This window comes from Scyliorhinus canicula, chromosome 1 (assembly GCF_902713615.1).
Source record: "Scyliorhinus canicula chromosome 1, sScyCan1.1, whole genome shotgun sequence".
NCBI lineage: Eukaryota > Metazoa > Chordata > Chondrichthyes > Carcharhiniformes > Scyliorhinidae > Scyliorhinus > Scyliorhinus canicula.
The window spans coordinates 82,758,146-82,772,556 of NC_052146.1; the positions used below are offsets into that span (position 1 = coordinate 82,758,146).

The 14,411-nt window shown below is 50.8% G+C and overlaps 1 protein-coding gene across 1 annotated transcript in view; it reads right to left on the reverse strand.

Annotated features, from left to right (window-relative positions):
- dgcr2 (DiGeorge syndrome critical region gene 2) overlaps positions 1–13,821 on the reverse strand; it is a 55,399-nt gene extending 41,578 nt beyond the window's left edge. The window contains exons 1-2 of the mRNA XM_038794274.1: positions 13,638–13,821; positions 1,725–1,757 (exon numbers count right to left, since the gene is read on the reverse strand). Of these exons, the coding sequence (XP_038650202.1) occupies positions 1,725–1,757; positions 13,638–13,707 (103 nt within the window). The 5' untranslated portion in view covers positions 13,708–13,821. The remainder of the gene's footprint in view (positions 1–1,724; positions 1,758–13,637) is intronic.
- Between the last annotated feature and the right edge of the window lie 590 nt (positions 13,822–14,411).

Here is a 14,411-nt window from a genome sequence, read left to right on the forward strand (position 1 = left end):
GAGCTAGAGAACAGGCCATCCTAGACTGTATATTGTGTAATGAGAAAGGAATCATTGACAAACTAGTTGTGCAAGGCCACTTGGTGATTATCACAGAATTTGTCAAGCTGGAGTGTGACGTTATTGATTCTGAGGCAAGGGCCCTGAATGCAAATAAAGGTAACTTTGATGGGATGAGGCACAAATTACCTCGGATGGGCTGGGAAACATTACTTAAAAAGAGTTGACAGCGAATAGGCAATGACAAACATCGAAAGAACCCATGGGTGAACTGTAATAATTTATTCCTCTCTGGGCCAAATAAAAAGCGGGAAACTTGAGCTAACTCTGGTTTACAAGGGAAATTAGAGATAGTATTGGATCCAAGGAAGAGGGGTACAAATGGGCCAGATAGAACAGCAGACCTGAGGATTGGGAGCAGTTTAAAATTCAGCAAAGAATGACAATGGGATTAATTAGGAAGGGGGAAATAGAGCACACTTGCAGGGAACATAAAAACAGATTGTAAAAGCTTCTGTAGGTATGTAAAGAGAAAAGGATTGAATAAAGATGTCAGAAACAGGGGAATTTATAATAGGGACAAAGAAATGGCTGACCAACTACATACATACTTTAGTTCTGTCTTCACAAAAGCAGGACACAAATAACGTACCAGAAATGTTGGGGAACATAAGGTTGAGTGAGAGGGATGAAATTAAGGAAATCAGTATTAGTAGGGAAATGTTAGGGAAATTGATGGGATTGAAAGCCGATAAATCCCCAGGGCCTGATAATCTACATCCCAGAGGACATGAGCAGCAGGTACCTGGGAACACCACCACGAGGTTCCCCTCCAAGTCACTCACTACCCTGACTTGGAAAAATATCACTGTTCCTTCACTGTCGCTGGGGTAAAATCCTGGAACACCCTCCCTAACAACACGTTGGTGTATCTACACGTCAGGGACTGCAGCAGTTCAAGGCAGCTCACCATCACCATTAGGGCAATTAGGGATGTGCAATAAATGCTGGCCTAACCAGCAACGCCCACATCCCGTAAATTAATTTTAAAAAAGTTAAGGAAGTGGTCCTAGAAATGGCGGATGAACTGGTGATCACCAGGAGGGAATTATAAATCAGTCAGTCTGACATCAGTAGTGGGGAAAATGCGAGAGTCTATTATAAAAGATTTTATAGCAGAGCACTTGGAAAAGAGTGGTGGGATTAGACAGAATCAGCATGGATTTATAAAAAGGGAAATTCTGCTCGACAAATCTACTGGAATTCTTTTGAGTATGTAACCAATGGCGTTGATGATGAGGAGCCAGTGGATGTTGTTTACGAATATGAGGGAGGAATCTTATAGAAATCTATGAAATTCTAACAGTACTAGACAGGGTAGATGCATGAAGGATGTTCCTGATGGCGGGAGAATACAGAACCAGGGGTCACAATCTGAAGATATTGGGTAGACCATTTGGGACTGAGATGAGAAGAGATTTCTTGACCCAGAGAGTGGTGAGCCTGTGAAATTCACGACCAGACAGCAGTTGAGGCCAAGATATTCTACGTTTTTAAAGAGTTTGATATAGCTCTTGGGACTAAAAGGATCAAAGGATACGGGGGGGAAAAGCAGGAACAAGTTAAGGAGTTCGATGATCAGCGATGATCAGAATGAATGGTGGAGCAGGCTTGATTGGCTGAATGCCCTCCTCCTGCCCCTATTTTCTATATAAAACACTCACCTGATAAAAGTCTGGCCAGGCCTAGCCGTGGACCTACAAGAAACAGAGAACAAGCAGCTTTAAAAGTCAACCAGCAAATCAAAACATTATTTATCAAGACAGCTAACGTTTGAAGGAATTTGGTAATATTGAATCTTTTAAAAGTTCTCTGGTCAAAAACAACCTGTGCATAACCACACTTTACTTCCCTTCCTTGACCCCTCTCTACCTCCATTTCTGGTGATAGACTGAGTAACAATATGCCTCACAGAACCAGGGACCCAGATTCAACTCTAACCGATAGACTATTGATTTATTGATGTTTTTTTAGGTACTGACTGAGTGCAGAGCTAAAGAATGGAATTATTCAAAATGCCATGACTGTGAAAAGATGCAGCAAGTCTTACAACATCAGGTTAAAGACCAACAGGTTTGTTTCGAATCACTAGCTTTCGGAGTGCAGCTGAGGAAGGAGCTGCGCTCCGAAAGTTAGTGATTTGAAATAAACCTGTTGGACTTTAACCTGATGGTGTAAGACTTCTTACTGTGCCCAGCCCAGTCCAACGGCGGCATCTCCACATTGTGAAATGATTATGAATTGTTTCAGATAATGAATTAACTACTGAACTTTATGGTCTTGTCTGTAGAAATTCGGACATTGTTTCAACGAATGTTTCACATAATGAATAGACCATTGTATTTCAGTGCATTTAGTAATAGGAATGTATCAAATAATTAGTTATAGCAACGTCCACGGCCAGCAGTGGCATGAGAAAACCTATTCTCATGAGGCGGCGCACATAGACACGGAATTATTCCTGATTGATACCAGCCAATCTTAAGTAAAGGCCAATGTTTGATTAATAAATCATCCTCTAAGTAACAGACATCTCTTTTTTTTAAATTCTTTTTATTAAGGCATTTATAATTTTAACTAGATATCAAAAGAGCTCGATGAACACTCACCCAACCAACGACAAAACCCAGCCGACATGGCTTACATAAACAACTCCCCAATCCCAATTTCCCACAAACAATCCCCGCCTTACCCAACCACCCATGCCTCTCCCCCCCCCCCCCCCCCCCCCCCCCCAAACCCCACTGCTGATAGCTTAATTTTTTCCCAAAGAAGTCGATAAACGGCTGCCACCTCCGGGCAAACCCAAGCATCAATCCCCTCAGGGTGAACTTAATCTTCTCGAGCCGAAGAAACACAGCCATGTCATAAGCCCACACCCGCGGCTTCGGGGGCTCAGAGTCTCTCGATGCCAATAAAATCAGTCTCCGGAGGCTACCAGGGAGGCAAAGGCTAAGAGATCAGCCTCTCTCACCCCCTGGACTCCCAGGTCTTCTGATACATCAAAAGTCACCACCTCTGGACTCGGAACCACTCATACCTTCAGTACCTCTGACATGACGTTAGCAAACCTCTGCCAGAAACCCCCAAGCCACGGACATGCCCGCAGCGCTCTTGGCTCTATTGCCAAGGCAAAAAGCAGTGGGGAGAGTTGACATCCCTGCCTTGTCCCCCCGGTGCAGCTTAAAACAGTCCGACCTCACATGGTTCGTCCGCACACTTGCCACTATCGAATGCCTTCTCCTCATCCATGGCGACCACCACCTCTCGTCCCTCGAAGGGCATCATTATGACATTTAGCAACCTCCTGATATTCGCCACCAGATGCCTTCCCTTCACGAACCCCGTCTGGTCCCTCCCTATCACTCCTGGCACACAATCCTCTATTCTCGAGGCCAATAACTTGGCATCCACATTTAACAGGGAGATCAGCCTGTACAAGCCACATTACTCCGCATCCGTATCCCGCTTCAGCATGAGATCTCGAGGCCTGCAACATTGTTGGGAGGTACACCCCCCTCCATGCCTCATTAAAAGCCCTCACCAGCAAGGGCCCCAGCAGCCCCAAGAACTTTTTATAAACTCCACTGGGCATCCATCCACACCCTGAGCCTTGCCCAACTACATCGTCTCCAGCCCCGCCACCATTTCTACCAACCCAATTGGGGCCCCCGGCCCTCCACCAGCACCTCTTCCAACCTCGGGAACTCCGACCCCTCTAAAAACCGCTTCATCCCCTTCACCCTGGTTGGGGGTTCAGACTCATACAGCCCAATGTAAAAATCCCTAAATACCCCAGTCACCCCCACTGGATCCAAAACCGCATTGCCCCCCCCCCCCCCCCCATTGTCCTTCACTTTCCTGATCTCCCTCGCTGCCTCAATTGGTGCAGCAGTAACCTGCTCACCTCACCATATTCATGCACTGCCCCTCTCAACTGTGCACCGCCTTCCCCGTAGATTGGGCAACACGGTAGCACAGTGGTTAGCACAGCAGCTTCACAGCTCCAGAGTCACTGTGCGGAGTCTGCACGTTCTCCCCGTGTCTGCGTGCGTTTCCTCCGGGTGCTCCGGTTTCCTCCCACAGTCCAAAGATATGCAGGTTAGGTGGATTGGCCATGCTAAATTGCCCTTAGTGTCCAAAAAAGGTTTGGTGGGGTTACGATGGAGGTATGGGCTTAGGTAAGGTGCTCTTTCCTAGGGCCGGTGCAGGCTCGATGGGCTGAATGGCCTCCTTCTGCACTGTAAATTCTATAACACAAACTCCATCTGCAGCTTCTGACACTCTACCAACAGCCCTGTGTCCAGGGCTTCAGAATACCTCTTGCCCACCTGCAGGATCTTCTCCTCCCTACGTGCCCGTATCGATAAGAATTCCCCTCCCACCACTGCCTTCAACACCTCCCTCCTTGCCGATCAACCATAGCCCCTCCTGGGCCAGCCCCCAGCCCGCGTCCTGCACCACCTCAGGCACGGCACCTCAGCCCGCCCAGTCATTGACCTTCCCCATACCACCTTTTAGAAACCCCTCCACTGTCAACAGTTCACCCCCTCCCCCACACCACAAAATAACAACCCCAACCCTCATCAATGCACTAACCACCTGCTAACCCCCCACTGGGCTTCCGTGAACTAGACCGCCCAGTTAGCTTGATTCCCCTCGCCCCTGCTCAACCATCCTCCCAGGACAAACGGGGAGGACGTGCAGACTCCGCACAGACAGTGACCCAGCCGGGAATCGAACCTGGGACCCTGGAGCTGTGAAGCATTTATGCTAACCACCATGCTACCGTGCTGCCCCTCATGCTGTATTGCCTCAGTGCATCTCTCCCTCCCCTCACACCATGTCATCTCTCTTTTCTTAAAGTTACTACTTTTTGTTCCAGTTTCTACATTTCTAACATATTCTCCCTCCCTTCAGTTCTGATAAAAGGCTAATGGTCTCAAAACATTGACTCTTTTTTCTCCTAATAGACTCTGCCAGACCTGTTTCTCCAGTATCCTCTAATCTTGATTCAGATCCTGGCATCTGTAGTATTTTCCTTACATCAGTGCACAACCAGCCTAGCTGAGCCTGACCTTTAAATCCACGTGTAGGGGTTTGAGATCAGATACAGTTAGCACTGTTGCTTCACCGCACCAGGAACCTGGGTTTGATTCCCGGCTTGGGTCACTGGCTGTGCAGAGTCTGCTTGGGTTTCGTCCCACAAGTCCCAAAGAGGATAGCAGAGTTCAATACCACATCTTGTTGCTTGATACATGGCTTTAGTTGATAAATACTATGTATACATTGCCTCTGTGAATGCCATTAAAGGATATGAGCTGTACACAAGTGGTGATGCCACCTGACTCGGTCGGTTACTGAGCAATGCCACACTGAATGGTCTCTCACAAAAGGATGAGCTGCCCTTTCTTCTGCAAGGTGCAAGCTGACAATCCAGCACCACATTTTCCGTTTCTAATCCTCAATGTCAGTGTTTCCGCTCCGCTTTTGCAGTTGGAAATGTTATTGACAGGTGGCTCATTCACAAGAAATTCCAGCAGACCCTAATTTGCCAATGCGAGAGGAAGGCAGAGATTTAAGCAGGTTGCTTGCCTGAACAACTAGTCAAAAGGGAATTGGATTCAGATCTGATAAGGAAGAATGTGCAGAGTTATGGGGAGATGCTCAGAGTTGGTGCAATGTGATGAGCCAGGTGGTTCCTTCCCAAATTATGTGATTCATTTAAAGCTAGAGTCAGTTTTCAGTGATCAAAAGACAGAAATCTGCAACTTTATTTTCAAGCGGTCAAGATAAAGGTCAATATTTCAATAGCCTTTTTGCCTGTATACTCGTGAATCAGGACCCCTTAATCTCTTTACTCCTCCATAATTCTTGGTGTCTCATCATTATTTCTATTTTCTTTTTTTAGATCCCAAGTGGGTAATCTCATAATTCCCCCACATTCAAGGGAGGCAGTGACCTAGTGATATTGTCACTGGACTAGTGATCCAGAGACCCAGGGTAATCTCCGGGGACCCGGATTCGAATGATGAAATTTGAATTCAGTAAAATCTGGGAGTTAAATAGCCGAATGATCATGAAACCATTGTTGCTGTTCATTAATGTCCTTCGAGAAGGAAATCTGCCATCCTACATGTGAATTCCACAGCAATGTGGTTGACTCCTAAATACCTTCCGAAATGGCCTAGCAAGACGTTGAAGGGCATTTAGGGATAGGCAATGAATGCTGGTGATGTCCACATTCCCTGAACGAATAAAAAAGTCCATTGTCAACAGTTTGGCCCCCTCTTTGTCCTTTTGCAACTGTCTGCTCAGTTAAACAACTATTTTTTAAATTCAATATATGGGCATCACTGGCAATGTCAGCATTTATTGCATGTCCCCAATTGCCCAGGAAGATGGTAGTGAACCACCAACTTAAGCCACAGCACTCCATTTGGTGTACGCTCACAGTGCTGTTAGTGAGGGAGTTCTGGGGTCCAGCGGAGATGGAACAGTAATGTAGTTCCTAGTCAGAAAGGAGTGTGGCTGCCCACAGGGATCAGAGTTGAGGCCTCAACTATTCACAACTTCACAATTGAGTTCAGAGTCCATACACCACTTCATTCCTATGAAAATATTTATATTAGTGCATGTTTTTGTGAATGCCATTGAAAGATATGAGCTGTATTGGTACTCGACCCTCTGACAGCTTATGGACTTCATTTGTCTCCAAGCCAGGACAACAACTCGATGACAGGAAAATCAGGAATGGCACTGAGAACCTCTTCAGTGACAACTATGTTGCAGAGTTTGAGGCAATGCTCCAGCCACCTACCATCAGCTTGCTAGGTTCAGTGATAGCCAACCCCTTATTTGCCTTGGAGTTTAATTTGGTTGGTGCTGCGCCGATTGTTTTCTTTATTGCTTCATACTTCCCTGTAGCATCGGATTCAGCAGCAGGTAGTACGTTCTTGCAGTTTCACCCAGCATTGATTGGCACAGTGTCAGACAGACTTTTTCTTGGAGAGGTATTGTTTCCTTGGCTGAAGCTTAAAATTGTAACACACGAGGGAATGGTCAGTGTCACAGCCTGCGCTGGATAGTTAGAAGTGATGAGGATGCTATTGAAAGTGGTATGTCTGCCGATTATGAGATTTAGTTGGTCCAGTGGAGTGATCTCAGGTCTCTCCAGGAGACCTTGGTTTGGAAGTAGTTGTTTGTCAGACAGATTTGATGGTAACAGCATAGCTCAGCATTCTTTGTCCATTTTTGTTCATCTCACTGATTCCCTGGTACCCTTTGCACATTGGCTCGACTGTGTGGTCAATACTCACTCTTGAATTGAAACGCAGAAAAGGTACAGTCCCCTGGCACTGAGAAAATTGTGGATGGCAGTGTCAGTGCCTCAGACTGCTCCTTCACATCTGGGATGGAGGTGCCAGGGCACAGCTGCACAAGGTAAAATCATCCCATGCTTTTGTAGCCACCTGGGGTGGCCACGTCCCGATTTCAAAATGGACACTTGCAAAGAGTAAAGGGAAAATTGGACAGTGCTAAGGAAACAAGCAGGTGCAAGGTTTGCCTGTGGATTGGAGTTTGCAGCTCCCAGACAAAACCGATACTACAAGCCATTAGCATAGTAATGAGCTATCTCCGGGGACAAAAGAGAAACATTTAAGCAATCGGTACCAGGGCAGACTCCCCGGCGCCAGTGGAGACTAAAACAAAGGCAGGCCAACGGTCACCTAGGACCTGCCCAGTGATCAAGCAACGCCCCCTTTATTGGAGAAATCAATACAAATGATTAGGACATGGTCCAATTAATTGGGGCCAAGTTCAGGAAGCGCCCAAAAGAGCACGAAGCCCCTTTGGGGTATAAAGAGGAGTCCCCAAAGACAGATCGCTCTCTTCTTCTTCACCTTCATCTTGGCCTTGGCTCTCAGCGATGAGAGACCCGCCAAGCACCAGCCAAGTAAGTCTAAAGTCAACGCACGCTACGAGATTGGCGCTCCTAGCTACTATTCCATACCAGTTCAATGCCAGCAGCCTCAGATCGGACAACGGCCATTGTTCCTCTGACTCAGTGGGCACCCGAAGCTAAGTATAGGCTTTTAGTAGTAGTTGTAGTTTAGTGAGTAGAGTTTGTGCATGAGTAATAATTGACTGTGTGTGTAAATAAATGTGCATTGATTTCAAACTTACTAACTGGTGTATCAAGTCTTTGATCAGTATTCGGTTTTGAACCTTGTGGCGGTATCGAATAGATACCTGGCGACTCTTGAGCAAACGTAATTAAAACAGAGCAAATTAAGGAGAGCACAACGAGCAACACTTCTTAACAAGCGGTGGTTAAAGTAATCTCAGCTTTGTGTGGGTGGTTCAATCATTGCAACCCAAACTGAAACCAAAACAGAATCATTACAATGCAGGAGACCATCTGGTTCATTTATACTGCATTAGCCCTCTCAAAGAGCATTCTACCTAACCCCATTCCCATGGCTCATCGTGTAACCTTGAGCATTCTTTATCAGATAGCAATCCAATTCCTTTTTGAATACCTTGATCAAACCTGTCTCCACCAACCTCTCAAGAAGTTTGTTCCAGACTACAACTGTCTGGGTGATAACAAATCTCCTCACATTATTTTACGCCTTTTGCCAATTATTTTGAATGCCGAGTATTTTGAATCTGTGCCCTCTAGTACTTGATGCACTCGAGTGGGAACAATTCCTCACTATTTACCCCATCTATACCCCTCAGGATCTTAAGAATACCTCAATCAAGTCTCCTCTCAGCCTTCTTTTATTCAAAGAAAAGTCCGAACCTCTCCATTCTATCTTCATAGCTACAGTTCTTTATTGCTGGAACCATTCTTGTGAATCACCTCCGTGCTCTCTCCAATGTCTTCACCTTCTTCCTCAGGTAAGGTACCCAGAATTAGACAGTCTCCATTGAACCAACAATGTTGTTGGCACGTTCAACATGACCTCCATAAATTTGCACTCAATGTTACTCTTAATAAAGGTACAGTGAGTCTCTCTTCCCCCTACCCACAGATAGTTAGTCTCGCCTCCCCCCCCCCCCCCCCCCCCCCCCACAGATAGTTAGTCGCGCCTGATCGGGTATATGGAGGGAGAATTCAGAATATCCAAATTACCTAACTGCACGTCTTTTGGGACTTATGGGAGGAAATCGAAACTGCAGGACAAAACCCACGCAGATCCAGGAGCACGCAGACACAAGGAGAACGTGCAGACTCCGCAGATAGCGACCCAAGCCGGGAATCGAACCTGGGACCCTGGCGCTGTGAAGCAAGAATGCTGTTAGGGGCAGGTTTAGCACAGTGGGCTAAACATAAGAACAAGGAGGAGGAGTAGGCCATCTGGCCCCTCGAGCCTGCTCCGCCATTCAATGAGATCATGGCTGATCTTTTGTGGACTCAGCTCCACTTTCCGGCCCGAACACCATAACCCTTAATCCCTTTATTCTTCAGCTGGCTTGTAATGCAGAACAATGCCAGCAACGTGCGTTCAATTCCCGTACCGGCCTCCCTGAACAGGTGCCGGAAGTTGGCGACTAGGAGCTTTTCACAGTAACTTCATTGAAGCCTACTTGTGACAATAAGTGATTATTAATATTATTAACCACTGCACTTCTATGCAGCCACATAGTTTCTTTTTCTCTGTCCCTCCCCGCAGATCCAGTCTCGCTCCCTGCCCGGTTACAGTCTCGCTCCCTGCCCGGTTACAGTCTCGCTCCCCCCGCCCCCCCCCCCCCCCGATACAGTCTCGCTCCCCCCCCCCCCCCCCCCCCCCCGATAGTCTCGCTCCCTGCCCAGTTACAGTCTCGCTCCCTGCCCAGTTACAGTCTCGCTCCCCCCACCGGATACAGTCTCGCTCCCCACCGGATACAGTCTCGCTCCCCACCGGATACAGCCTCCACCCCCACCCCCCCCCAGATTTTGGGGGTGGGGAAAGAGATAGGGGGCTGGTTTAGCACAGTAGGCTTGTAATACAGAACAATGACAGCAGCGCGGGTTCGGTTCACGTACCGGTCTCCCCGAGCAGGCACCGGAATGTGGCAACTAGGGGCTTTTCACAGTAACATAATTGAAGCCGACTTGTGACAATAAGCAATTGTTATTATTAGATAGTCTCTCTCCCCCTCCCCCAGATACAGTCTCTCTCACTCACTCTCTTTCCCCCCCCCCCCCGATAGTCTCTCTCTCTCTCTCCCCCTCCCGATACAGTCTCTCGCACTCTCTCTCTCCACGATACAGACTCTCTCACTCTCCCCGATACAGTCTCTCTCACTCTCTTCCCCCCCGATACAGTCTCTCTCACTCTCTCCCCCCCCCGATACAGTCTCTCTCACTCTCTCCCCCGATACAGTCTCTCTCACTCTCTCCCCCCCGATACAGTCTCTCTCACTCTCTCCCCCCCGATACAGTCTCTCTCACTCTCTCCCCCCCCCGATACAGTCTCTCTCACTCTCTCCCCCCCCGATACAGTCTCTCTCACTCTCCCCCCCCCCCCGATACAGTCTCTCTCACTCTCCCCCCCCCCCCGATACAGTCTCTCTCCCCCCGATACAGTCTCTCTCACTCTCTCCCCCCGATACAGTCTCTCTCACTCTCTCCCCCCCGATAGTCTCTCTCACTCTCTCCCCCCCGATACAGTCTCTCTCACTCTCTCCCCCCCGATACAGTCTCTCTCACTCTCTCCCACCCCGATACAGTCTCTCTCACTCTCTCCCACCCCGATACAGCCTCTCACTCCCCGATGCAGCCTCTCTCACTCCCCGATACAGCCTCTCTCACTCCCCGATACAGCCTCTCTCACTCCCCGATACAGCCTCTCTCACTCCCCGATACAGCCTCTCTCACTCCCCGATACAGCCTCTCTCACTCCCCGATACAGCCTCTCTCACTCCCCGATACAGCCTCTCTCACTCCCCGATACAGCCTCTCTCACTCCCCGATACAGCCTCTCTCACTCCCCGATACAGCCTCTCTCACTCCCCGATACAGCCTCTCTCACTCCCCGATACAGCCTCTCTCACTCCCCGATACAGCCTCTCTCACTCCCCGATACAGCCTCTCTCACTCCCCGATACAGCCTCTCTCACTCCCCGATACAGCCTCTCTCACTCCCCGATACAGCCTCTCTCACTCCCCGATACAGCCTCTCTCACTCCCCGATACAGCCTCTCTCACTCTTTCTCCCCGATACTCTCTCTCACTCTCTCCCGATAGTCTCTCTCACTCCCTCCCCGATACAGTCTCTCTCTCTCTCTCCCCGAGTCTCTCTCTCTCCCCCCCGATAGTCTCTCACTCGCTCTCCCCCGAAACAGTCTCTCACTCTCTCTCCCCCGATTCAGTCTCTCTCTCTCCCTCCCAGAGTCAGTCTCACTCTCTCCCTCCCAGAGTCGCTCTCACACTCCCCCCCCCCGATACAGTCTCTCACTCTCCCCCCCGATACAGTCTCTCTCCCCCCCATACAGTCTCTCGCACTCTCCCCCGAAGTCTCTCTCACTCTCTCTCTCCCAGAGTCTCTCTCACTCTCCCCCGATAGTCTTTCTCACGTCACTCTCTCCCCGATACAGTCTCTCTCACTCTCTCCCCCCCCATACAGTCTCTCTCACTCTCTCCCCCTGATACAGTCTGTCACTCTCCCCCCCCATACAGTCTCTCTCACTCTCTCCCCCTCCCCCCCATAGTCTCTCTCACTCTCTCCCCTCCCCGATTCAGTCTCTCTCACTCCCCCGATTCAGTCTCTCTCACTCTCCCCCCGATACAGTCTCTCTCACTCCCAGATAGTCTCTCTCTCTCTCCCAGATACAGTCTCTCACTCTCCCCGATACAGTCTCTCTCACTCTCTCTCTCCCCCGATTCACTCTCTCTCACTCTCCCCGATACAGTCTCTCTCACTCTCTCTCTCTCCCCCGATTCACTCTCTCTCACTCTCCCCGATAGTCTCTCTCACTCTCCCCGATTCGGTCTCTCTCACTCTCTCCCCGATAGTCTCTCTCTCTCTCTCTCTCCCCGATACAGTCTCTCACTCTCTTCCTCCCCCCCCCGATACAGTCTCTCACTCTCTTCCCCCCCCCATACAGTCTCTCACTCTCTCCCCCCCGATACAGTCTCTCTCTCTCTCTCCCTCCCCGATTCAGTCTCTCTCACTCTCTCCCCGATAGTCTCTCTCTCTCTCTCCCAGATAGTCTCTCTCTCTTTCTCTCACTCTCCCCGATACAGTCTCTCTCATCCCCCCCGATACAGTCTCTCACTCTCCCCGATACAGTCTCTCTCTCTCTCACTCACTCTCCCCGATACAGTCTCTCTCACTCTCCCTCCCAGAGTCTCTCTCACTCTCCCCCGATACAGTCTCTCTCACGTCACTCTCTCCCCGATACAGTCTCTCTCACTCTCTCCCCCCATACAGTCTCTCTCTCCCCCCCCACGCAGTCTCTCTCACTCTCCCCCCCCCATACAGTCTGTCACTCTCCCCCCCCATACAGTCTCTCTCACTCTCTCCCCCTCCCCCCCCCCATAGTCTCTCTCACTCTCTCCCCTCCCCGATTCAGTCTCTCTCACTCCCCCGATTCAGTCTCTCTCACTCTCCCCCCGATACAGTCTCTCTCTCTCCCAGATACAGTCTCTCTCTCTCTCTCTCTCCCAGATACAGTCTCTCTCACTCTCTCTCTCCCCCGATTCACTCTCTCTCACTCACTCTCCCCGATAGTCTCTCACTCTCTCCCCCCCCCCCCCCCCGATACAGTCTCTCTCTCTCCCCCCCCCCATACAGTCTCTCGCTCTCTCTCCCCCCCCCCCCGATACAGTCTCTCTCTCTCTCCCTCCCCGATTCAGTCTCTCTCTCTCTCTCCCAGATAGTCTCTCTCTCTCCCAGATAGTCTCTCTCTCTCACTCTCCCCGATAGTCTCTCACTCTCCCCGATACAGTCTCTCTCACTCCCCCCCCCCATACAGTCTCTCTCACTCTCTCCCCCCCGATACCGTCTCTCACTCTCCCCGATACAGTCTCTCACTCTCCCCGATACAGTCTCTCACTCTCCCCGATACAGTCTCTCTCACTCTCTCCCCCCCGATACAGTCTCTCACTCTCCCCGATACAGTCTCTCTCACTCCCCCCCCCCCCATACAGTCTCTCTCACTCTCTCCCCCCCGATACAGTCTCTCTCACTCTCCCCGATAGTCTCTCACTCTCCCCGATAGTCTCTCTCACTCCCCCCCCCACCCCATACAGTCTCTCTCACCCCCCCCCCCCCGATACAGTCTCTCTCACTCTCCCCGATAGTCTCTCTCACTCCCCCCACCCCATACAGTCTCTCTCACCCCCCCCCCCCCCCCGATACAGTCTCTCTCACCCCCCCCCCCCCGATACAGTCTCTCACTCCCCCCGATACAGTCTCTCTCTCTCTTTCTCTCTCTCTCACTCTCCCCGATACAGTCTCTCTCACTTTCTCTCCCTCCCTTATTCAGTCTCTCTCTGTCTCTCGCCCCAGTCTCCCCCTCTGCCCGGAGTCTAGGCCGCTGGTCGGCCCGGCCCTGTCTTGATCCATCCTCCACGCAGGTACCTGGTCGTTCCGGCTCCGCCACCGTTGCAATAAACAACAACAGCAAAGGGATGTCGGCTTTGGGCCACATTTATCCGCCAGGCATCCTCCAGCCGGCAGCTGCCGCCCCGGCCCCGGCTGCGCGCTCAGGCTCCGGGAAACACATAAGATGGCGACTACACCGCGGAGAGCATGATGGGAATAGACGTTCCCATGAACTGGGGGCGGGGCCTGTGTATGTGGGCGGGGCCTGTGCTGAGGGTGGAGTCTGTACCAGGGTGGGGTCTGTGCTGAGGGAGGGTCTGTGCTGAGGGCGGGGTTTGTGCTGAGGGCGGGGTCTGCTGAGGGCGGGGTCTGTACTCGGGTGGGGTCTGTGCTGTGGGCGGTGTCTGTGCTGAGGGCAGGGTCTGTGCTGAGGGCGGGGTTTGTGCTGAGGGTGGGGTCTGTGCTGAGGGCGGGGCCTGTGCTGAGGGTGGGGTCTGTGCTGAGGGCGGGGTCTGTGCTGAGGGTCGGACCTGTGCTGAGGGCGGGACCTGTGCTGAGGGCGGGGTCTGTGCTGTGGTGGGGCCTGTGCTGAGGGAGGGTCTGTGCTGAGAGCGGGGTCTGTGCTAAGGGCGGGATCTCTGTAGCAGGGCGGGGTCTGTGCTGAGGGCGGGACCTGTGCTGAGGGCGGGGTCTGTGCTGTGGTGGGGCCTGTGCTGAGGGGGGGTCTGTGCTGAGGGCGGGGTCTGTGCTGTGGTGGGGCCTGTGCTGAGGGAGGGTCTGTGCTGAGAGCGGGGTCTGTGCTAAGGGCGG